The 15,599-nt window shown below is 33.0% G+C and overlaps 4 protein-coding genes across 4 annotated transcripts; 1 reads left to right on the top strand and 3 right to left on the bottom strand.

The window, feature by feature from the left end:
• Positions 1-2,227: 2,227 nt before the first annotated feature.
• On the top strand, positions 2,228-3,661 carry TRIADDRAFT_53553 (uncharacterized protein; the record flags this gene model as incomplete). Its single annotated transcript, XM_002109990.1, has 1 exon — positions 2,228-3,661. One exon carries the CDS (start codon positions 2,228-2,230, stop codon positions 3,659-3,661), a length of 1,434 nt encoding a protein of 477 aa, XP_002110026.1.
• A 1,242-nt stretch (positions 3,662-4,903) lies between these two features.
• On the bottom strand, positions 4,904-8,838 carry TRIADDRAFT_53552 (uncharacterized protein; the record flags this gene model as incomplete). The annotated part of the gene is made up of 12 exons (XM_002109440.1): positions 4,904-4,922; positions 5,852-5,955; positions 6,083-6,127; positions 6,280-6,339; positions 6,476-6,550; positions 6,632-6,721; positions 6,807-6,872; positions 6,975-7,055; positions 7,154-7,217; positions 7,311-7,505; positions 7,615-7,742; positions 8,836-8,838. The coding sequence occupies 12 exons, from the start codon at positions 8,836-8,838 to the stop codon at positions 4,904-4,906; spliced, it is 930 nt and encodes a 309-aa protein (XP_002109476.1).
• Positions 8,839-10,892: 2,054 nt separating this feature from the next.
• Positions 10,893-11,972, bottom strand: TRIADDRAFT_20586 (uncharacterized protein; the record flags this gene model as incomplete). The annotated part of the gene is made up of 4 exons (XM_002109439.1): positions 10,893-11,093; positions 11,292-11,342; positions 11,456-11,593; positions 11,742-11,972. 4 exons carry the CDS (start codon positions 11,970-11,972, stop codon positions 10,893-10,895), a joined length of 621 nt encoding a protein of 206 aa, XP_002109475.1.
• Positions 11,973-14,632: 2,660 nt separating this feature from the next.
• Positions 14,633-15,593, bottom strand: TRIADDRAFT_53550 (uncharacterized protein; the record flags this gene model as incomplete). Its single annotated transcript, XM_002109438.1, has 4 exons — positions 14,633-14,667; positions 14,817-14,945; positions 15,017-15,116; positions 15,354-15,593. The coding sequence occupies 4 exons, from the start codon at positions 15,591-15,593 to the stop codon at positions 14,633-14,635; spliced, it is 504 nt and encodes a 167-aa protein (XP_002109474.1).
• Between the last annotated feature and the right edge of the window lie 6 nt (positions 15,594-15,599).

The raw sequence follows: 15,599 nt of genomic DNA, 5'->3' as shown, positions 1-15,599 counted from the left end.
ATTATTACGAGTTTTGAACCCGCCAACTGCGCCGGTGAAAATATTCATAGCGTAGAGTACAGTAAGCATACTGTATGTGAAATGATCGATTTTTACTGTACTGTACTGTGTTGAGGGTGTTGGGAAAGTCATTTGATATTTCACATCCTTATTATACAAAATTAGGCATCCATTTTCCATTTATTTATTATGACACTGTATCAAAGGTTAACCAAGGTTTAGAAAGGTATGCATGCGTACTGTACTGTACAAGCGTACAGTGTAGTACAGTACCCATGACATCATGTCTTTGTCCATTGTAAATTTGTAATAACTGAAAAGTATGCGCATACTGTACAGTACAGTACATACAATACCTCTCTTTTGGCTCCAACTCAAGAATGTAAAGTATTTCAGGACTAAAAACAAACATGAGCCAACAACATTGTCAATACAATATTTCATGACTAAAAACTAACATGAGCCAACAGCATTGTCAATACTGTATTCATGATGTCCAGTTATTGTACAGTACTGTAGTCGACTGGTATCGATGGTGGGAAAAACAGTACTGTACTATACAGTGTACACCTGTCACTTGGCAAAGGTTGGATATTGCCTTCCAATTGTAGAATGATGGATCGGTGTTGCAAGTCCAATAGTATTGTTGGTAAAAAGTTCACAACGATTGTGTAGAATACGAACCAAGCTATAATCCTAACAAAAATTGGAGGACAATTGATGTAGTGGGTAGATTGATTGATTTTATTGTCTAGATCGAATAATTGTGGAGTTGAAAGTAAAGAAAGAAGAAAATAAAAAAAAAAATTCTTGACAGCGATGGAAGTGGAAGGGTGGGTGGTCTCACTGGTCAGGTGGATACCGTTAACACATCCCCCCAAACGTACATTACAGCACACTCCTCCAGTATTATCCTGAACTTGCAGTTGCAACTTATGGTATAATACAAGTGGATCGCATTCAATGGCTGTATGGGTTAGGTGTTACTAGTGCCATTGACCTCCACAATAGCGTGACACGATACATTCCTCAGCATAGTATCCGTCGTCAAGTCCATCCTTACTTTCTTTATAGGCAATGAAGACAATAGAAGAGGACAATAGCGTCGGCACGACTGTACTCGGATGAAGCCCCGCTGTGCGTCAGTCCCTTCTCTATAGTACCATAAGGAAATATGCAATCGTGTCAACCTTGTAAACAAAAGAAAGCGGTGAGAGCTGGACCGAGGACCCTTTCTCTCTTATTACGGTCTCTACTGGACCATAGACGAGGGAGAGAAGGGAGGGAGAGAAAAAAATGTAAACAAAACAAATAAAATAAAAATGAATAAAGATGAAGACAATAATAGCTGATTTTAATTTACAATAGCTCAATCCTAGACCGATATGCCATTTACTCCATGAAGAGCCGTGCTAGGAATACGCTATACTTGGTAGAAGAGCGTTGAGCTTCAAACACAAACCCATTGGAGAGAGAGTGAATGTTGAAATCAACCTTGGATGATCGGAGGACTGCCACCCCTTTAAAAGTGATTGAAGTTTAAACTGTCTAGCATTGCTAGTCAGTCATCGAGAAATGTCTATTATGTCAGTTCTACCTTGTATTTGGTACGGAATGTCCATTTGAAAATAATACAACTTGATCGATATTAAAAGATTATTCTAGTTGACCATCATGACCCACGTCAATTAGTTCCTAATGATTCTCATTTAAAGGGTAATTAATAATTTACAGTTTAATGCTAGTGAAATAATACAACTATTCAACAACTGCCTTATCTCTACCTATTATTCATTTAAACGATAGAAATTAAGATATACTGGCTTTGCATGTTTGGATAATGAAACGTTATTTTCTACTTGCGATCCATCGATCAAGTTCATTAAAACGCTCATCCCCTTCTTCATCATTCTTTTCACGCTTATTGATCCATTTTCGACCACGACAACAAATTGACGATACCTTCATCATCGATTTTCCAGCCAAGTAAGAAAAGTGGAAGAAAAAAAATTTTTCAAACAAAACTCTACACAAACGTCATTTCATTTTGATGTCAAATTAAATTGGTATTGTTGTTTTAACTGTGTGAAAACAATTTACTTTGTTACTCCACGCTATCGTCCTATACTTACAGCATATGAGCCAAGTGATAATAAATTAACAGTTATCTGTTGGTCCTAGCAGTTGACTCTAACATTGATGTTGCAATCATTCCTACTTTTAGACGATGGCTACTAGAATGAAGAAAGTAGCTACATTGCTATTATTCATCGCAACAATAGCTACAGCACTTTGGGTCGTTTTCATCTATTTAAATTCCTCCATTTTCGTTGACATCGAGCCAACAGGTCTAGAATGCGACAACGACAACGTGAATAAAATGTTATCTTGCCAATTGCAACATGTTATCCAATCAACAACACCAAAGCAACAACAACAGCAACACCACATTGCTCCACATTCACAAGATTGCGTTCGTCTTATTTTTAGTTATCGTTATTTTGAACAACTTGCAATGGCAACAACTAACTTTATATCTTTAGCTAGCTTGGCTACTTTACTCGACGGTAGTGCAGTCATTCCTTATGTCCACCATTCACGAATGTCTGGTGTACCACAAGGAATCGGTCGCAATCGAAAATTGCATGATATTCGCTATTTTAATATGTCACTTTATTTCGATCTTAAAGGTGTTAACCAAGTCTTGCAACAACATCGTTATTCACCCTTGGTATCCTATGATTACTTAACTAGTCGATGCAATAAAACGTTAGATGTCTTAATCCATTTCATCTTTCAAGGCAATACTAAAGATGCTAAGAAATGGTACAAAATTAATAACAGAATTTTCCAACAGGTTAAAGATCGGCTAGCTAAAACGAAAAAGGGTTGGACATTCTGTCCATTTATTGCCAATGCTAATATTGCTCAACAACTAGGAGATTTTAATATTAAACGTTATATCTGTGTTGATCCAACTAAATTTCAATCAGTTGAAAAATTTAAAAGACAAGTTCTAAAAGATACAAAGTGTATTGGTTTTGTACAGTGGAAAGGGATTGGTACTAATCGTGCTTTGTTTAATTTGACACGCAATCAACGCATTAAACCATCGCTATTCCCACATAATAAAAAATTGATCAGTATTGCTAAGACATATATCAAACGTTATCTCTCTCCAAGATATATTGCTGTTCATGGAAGAATTGAACGCTTATTAATTGGTAAAACTTCTCAAGCTGGAATACGATATCTACGAAGTTGTATGCAAGTATTAAATCGTAATTTATTTTACCTACGTCAACAACATAACATTGATCGTTCCTTTTTATCCACTGATCTTGCTGATTCTGGTTCAGATACTATTTATAATAAATATTATGAACAGGAAAGAAAATTGGAAAAGAAGAAAGAATTATACCATATGGCTATAGCTGAATTGAGTCAGCCCCATGTTTTCAACGCTAGTCTCGTGGATAAAAATGACCATGCTATATTAAGAGATAATGGAGCGACGGCTATTGTCGAAATGCAAATATTAAGTCATGCTGACATCTTAATTACTATTGGTGGTGGTAATTTCCAGCAGTGGATAGTTGATTTGTATATGAAGAAGCATCCACATAATCCTAAAATTATTCCAATCTGTCAAAATTTATAATTAGCATAAAAGTATACAGTAATATCTATCTTGCTATGATAATAATTAGTGTAGCCAATTAATATATTCTTTATAACTGTTGGATAATTTTATTCGCTTTATATACTAGTTGGATGAATATACTACTATAAATTACTTTTTCTTTTGACGTATCTTTTACCTATGGACCAAAGAATATTGCTATATAGTCGTATACACTATACAAGGATTCTATTATTGTATGCCGTCATAGACTATACAGCGGCATAGCGTACCATTATAATTATATTGCAAGTTTGATTATAGAATTATTTAGATCATATTTGACAACAAACCTTATGTATTTTATTTCATACCCTAGCGACGGAAAATAGGGTTACGATAGAGATAACAATTAACCTTTTTGTATTTAAATGATTATAATGGTATTGAATTGGTAATATATCGCTATAGTCTATGCTATAATATCAGCTATAAATTTTACTTATTCGTTATCCGCAATTACGGCTAATTATAAATTGTATATTATGTTTATTCCAAATTTATTGAGTATAATTAAATAGACGTTTACTCGTATGGCATATCCATATTTATCGACTGAGTATCGTATTAAAACGTATTTACGATCGTGTTTACGATTATATTTAACCACACAAATTTCATAATATAGTAATACGATATCATATACTGTACAAAGCCATTATTGCTCATATATTAATATATAAGGAATGTTAAAAGTATGCTATATGATTAGTATACCAGGTGATGTTTATCATATTTAAGACAGATGCACATTCAATAGTAGTCCTACTGTTTATCGATTATAATACTTGATGATTCCTTTTGCTACCATACTAATAAACTTTGATATTACAATATCTATCGTTTGCTTGGAGCCCTGTTTTACAAGTTTTATCTCCCAAGATTATTTTTTAAATTTATTTTATCTATGAAACGTTTAATGGATCAAAAAATTGTTGCTGTGTATTCAGCAGAACGAAGTAAGCCCTCATGGATATCATTAACCCAATACCATGTATTATGTCTACTAACATCTTTTACTTTAGAAATCATAAAGACGGTCTCCATAATTTTTTAAGATTCCTATCTGAGCTACTACAAGAACACATTACAACGTTTAGATTGCGTAAACAATTAGCGATCCTGGCTAATAATTAATGCTACTGATATCAATTTTACTTTATTATCAAAACTAAAGTAATACCCAATTTCTAAATCTTTTTTACGATAAGAAAGTGTTTGTCAAACTGCAAATAGAGGCCTATATGTGTATTTATATATAAGAAATTGTTCAAATATGCGTAAAGTTCCGCAAATCATGATAACTGAGATGAGAGGTGGAATTCAATACACTGAATCAGTTGTAATCAAAAGACAAATTGCAATTCTATATCTGAGATAGCAACTTGGCACTTTGTTACTTCCCATAAAGATAATACTGGATATAAATATAATTTAATAAGTATCACCAATTAGCAAGACCCTTAATTTTACTCTTTTAGGTTAGGTGATAAGCTTTGATAAGTTGCAATTAAGTTCATCTGAAAAGTGAAGCCACAGATGTACAAAAAGTTGATATGTAGCCCTAACGACTTTATTTTTAATTTATATAATCAATCAACTTCAATAAATGATGCAGAGCACATGTAAACTTTCTCATATTAGCTTTCGGGAATAACAAGGTATAGTTATAGAATTAGAATTAATAAAGGTCAAGTAATCACTCTAATTGTCGACTTGAAGATGAATCAGTCACAAATAAGATTATACATAGTAATTTGTACCAATCTGTTAAAAGACAATCTCCTGTTTAATTGTATTATTCGATAGCGAACGAGATATAGTATATATATATATATATGTTAGGAAGATTAAAGGAAATATACTAAGTTAATTAAAAATTTATAATTTTATAACTAGGCGCAAGCATAGAATGATATTATTCGTAACAAAAAATAACCTGAAACGGCAGTACTAAGCAATTCCAATTTCAAGAGTAAATCATAAAACAATTCGTAAAATATATCGAGAAAAATTTTCTTCTAATCAGTATCCGGCTCGTAGCTATTGACCATAACCCATTGTTATAAACAGAAAGCAAATAATATTGAAATATTATTAGCCAAAACAATGTAACAGAACTATGCCTTTGAATATTGCAATTATGGTTGTGTTATCACACAAACTTACTTGCGGAGACGACTTCTAAGCTCTTTTATCTGATTATTTTTATTTGTAAGCATCTTTTTCATATTGTTATACTGCGATGTTTCGCCAAATTTCTTTTCTAATTCCTATAAGAGATCATTAAGATAGCATGGTTATTGATTGTTTATACTATGTTGGTAAATAAGAAATGGTATACAACAAGATCACATAAAATGGTATTTTATCTTAGATTTTACTACTTTGCTAACTTACACTTTTCGTTTGTTCTAGCTCAGCTTGAAGAGCTAATAGTTGATGCTAAGGTAAAATATAAGGTACCATTCAGATTAGAATGAACTTAACTTATTCATGTAAGTAGGTATTGGTATGAGGTAAAAATGGTATGATAGCTTACTGTACTCCTTGTTAATAAAGTAGTCAAGGAAAGTTATACCTTTAACTTAACTAACCTTAGATTCTGTAAGATCGCCCATAACTGCTGCATTATCTTTCTCAAGTTGGCTTGAATTCTAATAAAAATATAACGAAATTTTGTATGTCAGAAATAGGCTATACCCTTCTAGTCTTATCCAATGTTAATTAGTTATACTAGATGTTGGTGTCTAATTATTTACGCCGAGGAAATACAATAAAGCATTTAGCTACCTCATCAAGGTTAATTTTCATTTCAGCCATTTTCTTTTCCATATCTTTGATTATTTGCACCGAAGCCTTACCGGACTGGCCAGGACAGAATAATTAAATATTCGTTAAAAAATTGTAACGGGCAATAGTGCAAAATTAATTTTGAGGTTTGCTAACTTTAATGTCATCTATTGTTGCTTCCAATTGCTTTTGTGTTTCAGCTAAGCTTTTCTTTAACATTTCTTTCTCTCGTATGGCATCTGTCGCCTTGTGACATGAGTAAAATTTGTTTAATTTAGCGATAAAAGAACTAATACAGTATTGAGGCTAAGCTACTGATATAATCTTATACCTTAGCTTCAAGCATCTTAAATCGGCCCCTCAACGTTTCATTTTCTTCTTTTAATCGACTAATCTCCTTTAGAAGGAAGGTTAGTCACATTTTATGAGAATTGAATGTCCCAATAAAAATTTACCGAAGAAAAGAGAATAAGTAGTTATACAAATGCGTAAATCTAACCATATGCAGCAAAGCTGCTCCACCACCTTCATTTAAAGGTTGTAACTTTGAGGTCTTTCCTGATAATGATCCAGACATACCCTAGACAGGCGATAATATTCGAGTATACCGCCATCATAACAGTAAAAATGTTTATTTTCTAGCTATTTTTATTTTAAAGTCTTATTTATCCTAATCACCTGCTTGGACATGTTGCTAGCAGCTTCTTCCTCTTCAAACCTAGCAATTTCTTCTAGAAGCTCTCTAGTCATGAGCATAGTTATTAAAATAGATTTATAAAAACCGGCTTATGCAATGCATTAATCGCACAGATATCTTAGTGTTAATTATCTGCACCTATTTTCTAATTGTGATATATCAGCCTGTAATTTCAAGTGCCACTTTTCCGCTTGATGAAAGAGTTGTTGTAGTAGTAGAGCGTTGGTATGAGATACATTGAGGAGTTCGGTTTCAACATCACCTTTCAAAACCGATCGTAATTCATCCATAATTTCGCTGACTTCATCGTTGGTATAGGTATCTTCATTGAGTCTATCGTATTTCAATCGTTAAAAATTTTATTGTAATATATTTTAATCTTGGCCTACAGGATAGTTAATGGTGTAGAACTCTTTCGTACTTACAATTCATTAGATCATACCTGCTATCTTTTAAATCGTTTACGCAAGCATCTACTGCACGTAACTGCTGAGAACGCTTGAATTTTGCAAATCGTAAGTAATTAACAATTGTTTGTTGATGAATTTCATTTAAGCCGGTATCAGAAGCCTATAAGAAACAATTCATTCAAGTATGCCATAATTAACTTTTATTTATAGTCCATAGATACGTTAAACTGTAATAGAAGTAAAATTTACGTAGCTTCCCAGAATATGTAAGTGGCGAAACATTCATTTCATGCAGGCGTATGGTATTAAATTGAGTTACAAATAAAAAAAGGATTTTGAATGATACTTGTATTAGGCTGTAATAGAAATAGTATAGGTACGATGAAATAGGGATTGTATGGATGCGATGGAATAGACTGCTTGAACTTAATATTTATCAGTAATGTTGATAATAAAAACATGCGATAATATTTTAACACGCTTAACGCAATCATTCGTCGATCGGTAATATTTTATTCAGAGCTGATTCATAAAACAATTTTTATCTAGAGTATCGATACAGCATACCACATATTGTTCTTCACCGTATCCACTATACTCTTGATAAAAAAGTGAGTACTGTAAATATCTAGTTAAAATGACAATGATCGATGACAGCGATGAGTGCGATGGATACTGTAGATAGACATAAAAATGAGTTTTTAGAAAATGGCTTGTTTGCGGCTATCAATATAACACGTAATTGTTAAATATTCATCTTAGGTAAGGAAACCGATATACTGCATTCGTCGATGCTTTAAACCTAGTAAATAATATCAATGCGTCTAGATATTTACTTTGTAACGGTCAAAATAATCCGCTTCTGTTGCTTTAATTGAATAATGCTAATCGAGTTGAATTTTTCATGACTGCAAACTCACATTTCATGCTTCTCATAGCTAGTATAAAAATTAATTATAGCGCTATTTTATACATTAGATGCAAATAAAGGCATTTTAGCCATACTAGATTTACAATCGTGTCAAAATAATACAATTTAGAGTATAATCTAATGGATTCATCTAGTGCATAAACGTCCAGAATCGTCAAAATTGTAGGTATAATTGTGTCATCGACAACGCAACATATTTGTATTGGCTTTAACATCATACTGTACTGAGCTACATTGATATAAGATTTGCGGTAAGCTAGCCAATCAATCGAAATACTTCAATAGTTAATCGTAAAGAAGGAAAGAAAATGATTCAACTTACCATATTTTTTGAATTGCGAGTAATAATGCTTGTATCTCGTATAATGATGGAATACCGTAGTTTGTGTTAAACAACGTTAACGAAAGGAGGAAAAATATCCAATTTATCCCTTATTGATAGAATTAAGTAAAGTAAAATTGATGAATTTTTTCTATTATCGAAGGGATATAGTGTAAAGTATGATATAGAATTACTCTATGATCTTCTCTGAATTATGATATAACTATGAACATATAACCAACCGATTATGGCTACTAACTGTAAGTTATCTCTAAGATACGGTTAAAAAATGCCTATGAAAGCAATGATTGCGCAAGCGTCCTCCCGGAATAGCTTTTACACTAAAGACCGAATGGAACGACGGGAATCACCACATTCAATTGCCGGCGGCGGGTACAGCAATTAGAACCGATTATGCTGCTGTTAAAAGTCTTTCGAAGCTGAAACTGATAGAGGTCAGAAAGTATTCTTATCGACACAGGAATACTTATTACAGAGTACTTGTTGCAGTATATTGACAACGGTTAATGATCAATATAATCATATACTGCTAAATAAGTCAGTTATTGAAGATTAATTGGTTTATTTAGAACGCGTGGTTCCTCTTTGTGGGCAAAGGAATTACTGTACCAAGCGATATTAATAAAGAATAGCTAGTATACACATAAATATGCGTCCATTATGCATTATATAATATACTTGTAAATTATATATTTTGCTTACATAGAGCATGTCTGACATTTAAAATTGATGGCCGTCAGGGAGAGAATACTATGGAAGCGCACTATAGTAGTGAAAACGTACGAGTTTAATTGATCATATTTAGACTTAGCAGCGTTTGAGATGTTAAGAATATAGCTATTTTTAATAGGTACAGCAACCGCGATCAATGCAGTACTGTATACAAAAATATAAAATTGGATACCCAAGTCCTATTTTCACATAGGCGTATAATTTAATTACTAAGTAATGTACGTATTAAGGCACGAATGATATGTTTTATATACTGAATAATGTATGGCCATCGAATGATCCAGCTGAAAATTTGTTGACATTTAATTGGCTGGTAATAGTACGTTAGTCTAAGATAAGAGTAGCAATGAATAGGCTTTATTAACTATAAAGGGTAGAACTGAAAGAATGAGGCTTCAACTAAATAAGAATAATTTGAGACAGCTTGAATTTAAAGGTCTTAAGTAATATTTTTATGCACAATTTTTGTATTTAAGTTGGCTTCACTGGATGCGTTATTCTTATTCGCTGATGACAGTTCTTGATTAATAGTATATGTAGCCAGCCATTGCCAGATTATTATCAAACATTTTTTGGTATACAACATTTTAATCTAGTCGCATAGGATTCATTCTGTAGATACGTTAATAAAGAATAGGTAACTTCTTTCGACAAGTAATTTGTATCTTGCGATTAACCAATCATATGATATTCATATACGTATTGTACAACATAGTAAAATAAGATTAGTATGCTGGATTATGTATTTTTGATAACAATTACGATCATATTTTAGAGGCAATAGTAAAATTTAAGACATCAATAGGGTCGTATCAATTTTATTTCAATTATACGTATTGATGTCCTGTACTTACTCAAAATTTAAATATTAATTAATTTAGTGTACAGTTAATTATTAAGATATGGCAAGAATCTCTAATTTTAGTGATGCAATTGACATGGATGCGTAATTTTTGCGTATGTTATAATTTCGAGTACGGCAATACTGTATACGAAAAAGTTATCTACAGCATGAAATATTTAGTTGTAGCAATGTTTGCTGACACTTTTACCAAAATACGTAGCAGCCAGAACTACCACATACTTCAGTTCTGATAGCCGACTATTATAGGAGTAAGATAATTATATAGATATTATTAAGGCGAATCACATTTAGTTCTGACCATATTTCATAAATTCGATCTTCGGATAATATCTACCGACCTAAATGCATTATTTATATCAGATTTGTATAGTCAGACAATTTTGTTAGAGTGAGTTGCAATAATCTTAGTACTGCACTATACCAAACGGCAAAAATATTCTCAATCACATAATTTTTTGCTATCATCTTTTACTTTACTTTTTACATCATCTTTACATCTTTTACTTTTGTATAACCAAGCTGTGCAGCTATCCCCTTCTATAATATCTACCGGATCCCACGAGGGAAAACAGAATCTACATGCTATTACATGGCTTCTAGGGTGCATCTCAGACTTGATTTTTTTCTCTAAATCTTTCATCTACCAAAATTAAATAAGAAATTATAGAGTAGTGATATCACATGTAATATTTAATAATATAGTAAGATGATTTCGCTGTCTTGTATTAAGTATAAAAGCAAATTGTTGGAAATCTATAATGATAAGCAAGTAAATGATTGCACAACTTGGTACATATATTAGTTTATGGATACTAGAATTTTTCGTAGTGATTCCTACCATACTGGGAACGCCAAATATGACAATGTTGTCGTATGTCGATAAATCTATCTGAATTCAAAATAAAGAGTTGCAAACATTACAGATCATAATCATAACAATGAAAATTTAATCCAGGTAGGTAACGAAACGATAACGGAGCAGAATGCAGTATAAACATTTACCTTCCATAAATCTGCAGTACGAAATAAGGTTTTAGTGTGCATACCCTCCATTCTCGCTTTAATTTTAGAATATAACACTAGCCACCGGTTTAACTCATATCCAAATGCTTGGTGTCCTTCGCGAGCTGCTGCTATAACCTGCAACGCCAATTTAGTTCGTTATCGATATGATTTGATTCTCGTTTAGATGTAGGATAAATGCTTAATTGCTTATTGGTCACTGAAGTTTAAGCCGCTTAAAAATTGGTAAACTACTGTAAACTGAACAATTAACATTAGAGCTTACAATTCGGCCATCGCCACTACCAAGGTCTACTAGGCGACCGGGACGACATAACTTGAGTACGATAGAGACCTGCTCAGTTGTTGCTGGAACGTAAGGCAAACAGTATCGGCGGAAAGCTGGTGTTATAAAAGGCCAGCTTATCATGCAGACAGCTGTAGCTATGGCGCCGCATGTACCTACAGCTATATAACCGAAAATTTTTCGATTGCGTGTTCTTCGATCAGTTTCCATCGCTACATTCTGGATTTCCTGGTACAGAACTGACTGAAATGACCGAAAATAATAACTGCACGAGCTTACTGTAAATGATGTAGCCTCCACTAAGCAGTAGTCGGATCCATGTATGGCCTGATGGTCTACTGTACAGTGTACAGTGTACAGTACGCAGTGCACAGTATGCTCTACGTACTGTACACAGCTATTACTATGAAAAATGATAAGCTTTACTCTTTGCGATTACAACAAAAATGTGTGGAAAATCATTGGAAAATATCCTGATATTACACTTAGAAATCTCAAATGACTTTCCACACACCCTGTACTGTACAGTAAAGACCTTAGAGACGGTGAGACTATCTACAGTTAATACTAGTTGTCAACCGTATTGAAGCTCTTCGTACTACTCTCGATTAGCATGGGAGACAAGAGATTGTACGAGTAGTTGAAGTTATTGCAAAACTAACTGCTAACTACTAACTCCTATTCTCTCTTTATTGTATTGAAAAGCGGCGGCTTATATACGTACGCCGTTCACACTTACAACGCGTTATAATTACAAGTTTGTATAACAGTGAATTTATATATAGTATTACATCGTACAATCTAACAAATATAACGTAGTGCAGTATATAATATCTGCAGTCATGCTCCATTACATTGTTCAGTACTGTACAGTATTGTAGCCTGTTTTTATTTAGATAATTAAATCTATCTATATCTATCTAATTGGCTGCTTTAAAATACGATTCTATCATTAGCTGGGCGAGAAGAATAATATGCATGAAATAAAGAGCACGTTATACTCAAGCCTAAGGGAGATATATTTGATTGTGTGATGGTGCATGCATAATAATCGTACATAAATCAATGTACGTAACTATGGACTACTAAATTCACAGGTGAGTTTAGTGGTCCATGACATAACGATACATAGATAAATGGAAACGATTAAAAGTATGGAAGTCGTTTTTTTATCGTAGTCTTGAGTTAAACTTTCGTATTTTACTAATAATTACTGTATAATATTACAGTAATACAAATTATCTACAGTACTCTGTACCTTTCATAATTATTATAATTATCATCGCCTAGATTACGAATTTTAGTGTAGTGTCCATGGTAGGTATAGTACTGTAAGCGTAGATTGTACAGTTAGTACTAGTTAGTACAGTACTCAGTTTCTGTTTAGATAATTATATTTAATAAGTATGCACTGTATGTCTTTATAAGAATATAGTAATAAAAACTGCATGATCCCACACTTTTACTGAAACCTACCTACTGTGAGTAATCAATTAATTATATATTATTTTATTGGAGCAAGCTTATAAATGCCCGTAACCCTAAATAATTATGGTTCTTTCATAGGTATACACAATATCTTTACTATAAGATCGATGCGTGATAGTATATTATTACTATATGTAAACCGGCGGCTGTCGACGCAAGTTTTAAACATGATTCCATGAAAAACTGCAAAGATTTTATACCTCGTTTATTACGAGGACGCGGAGGGGGAAAATATTATGTTAAGAATCAAGCCCTTCTATTCAGTAATAGTCGTCTTTTCCCTCAAATTTACAGCTAAGTAAAAGAATTAGCTCTTCATACTATCGTATTTACTTTATTTAAATATTATGTCAAAAATCACAAACGGACTGTTTGCCTCTATGGCTTTCAGGATAATCCCTGGTTCATACAATATACCGTACTGTACTGTACTGTGGTGGGTACACTGCTCTACAGTATATGGTACGATAAGTTCGTTAGCTTTCGGGTACAGTACCGTACAATAATATAATTATACTATACAGTACAGTATTATATAGTACTGTACAGTATTATAAGTAACACTACACAAGTCCAATGTCAACTTATTCCAGTACATTAGTATGAGCGTTCATCGCGTTGCCAAGGGCACCACGCTTCATAGTTGACAAGCAGCCAGCTTGTGACTCATCTCTGCACGGTCCATTAATTAAAGAATAACTTGTAAATTATAAAGTATGTTGATGATATTTGATGTTTCTGGATGATAATGAGCAATAAAACTGAAAATCTATAAGCTACAATGCTACAGATAGCAAAGTTAAATATACCTGCCTTTATAAGGCTTGATTGCAATAACTTAGTTTATTGTTTGAATATATCACTATCAATAACAAGGACAAGAAATTGTAATTGATTAGTCGGTAGTCAAGCAAGGTTCAAATCAAAGATGATCTTATATTCAGTAAAGAGTATGACAAAATAAATTCGTAGGATTAATTCATACTGTACTGGTAGAAGATGATTGATATATTTTACTGTCCAAGGCAGGGGCTTCTAAGAGAAAAAACTCTAGAGAAGTCATTGTCCTAGGTATAGCATCAAATGAAATTCTCAATTTCTATACTGCACAACTAATTAAAAATTATAGAGCTATCAGAATGATCAGGTGCATACTGACACTTCTATCAGTAGTAAATATTATAAAATAATGTTTCACGAGTTACCTAGAAGATGAGATAAATGTTTGTCAACTATTTTTACCACGATGTATCAACAGGTACTAAAAATATGGCTCACAATAAGCTTTAGAACATGGCTATAAAGATTCAATTCATATAAACAGTGCAGTGCAGCGAATAAAATAGTTATCAATCAGCTGCTTTTTAATTCGATTTATAATTTTAGAATGGTGTTGTGCCGGGGCGAGTTACGTGATCTGTAATTAGGGTATTTAAGAAAACAGGCATTAATTTGGCATATACTGTATCTAGTGTAAATTTTATTTGGCATGAAATAAAATAAAATTTGCCTTGAATCTAAACTTTACTAGCTTTAAATTGTCGAACTAGATTTGCGGCTACTTACCAAAAACTGATGGATGCTTCAGGAGATCTGGAGTATTTCTACGAAATCCGAATTCGCCGTTCCAACCAACAATTGGAGGGACATTACTCATGAATCTTGCATGACCACTTACTGTTTCTCTTGAATAACCTGTGTTAATAATATAAGTTTAATTATGCCAAGAATTATAAATACATACTTCTGTAATTGTTATTTCTTACCGCATCCAGCTTTGTTACGAGTTTTGATATATATAGCTGGTAAGCTTGTTTCGTTCAACCGATCTGCAATTTTGCCGTTGATTGAACAGCCACCATTTATCTATAATACACATTATAGGATAGGATTGATTAAAAAGCATACCGTAGACTGACAAGTAATATCGTGAATGAAGTCCTATGCCGTATTGAGACGAAATAATGCAAAGTGGTTATACCGTAAATGTTAGCAGAAAGTGATATTCGTGATTACGAGGTTTTCTTAGAAATTTGTTGTATTAGATCAACTATTTTCAACCGTTATTGATGTGTATTATTGTATCATATACATGAGCCTTACTTGATCGCTATTTCTAATAATCTTTTGAGTCCCTTTGGATCGGAAGTAGGTTTTGGCATGTTTGTCCTTTTGTGCGTTATATGGTGGTATTACAGAGAATGGTTTGGGATAGATTTTACTTGTCCCACTTGATAAAGAGCTGACAGAAACACAATCTAAAGTAAATCTTTTTTCTAGACTTTCCAATTCATTTTGCGGCTTTTCTTCAAGCCAATATGGATAACAAGGTTTTCTCGGCATTATGAA

This window comes from Trichoplax adhaerens, genomic scaffold, assembly GCF_000150275.1.
Source record: "Trichoplax adhaerens TRIADscaffold_2 genomic scaffold, whole genome shotgun sequence".
Lineage (NCBI taxonomy): Eukaryota > Metazoa > Placozoa > Uniplacotomia > Trichoplacea > Trichoplacidae > Trichoplax > Trichoplax adhaerens.
Note: the sequence above shows the minus strand (reverse complement) of the source record. Positions and strands in the feature narration are given on the sequence as shown.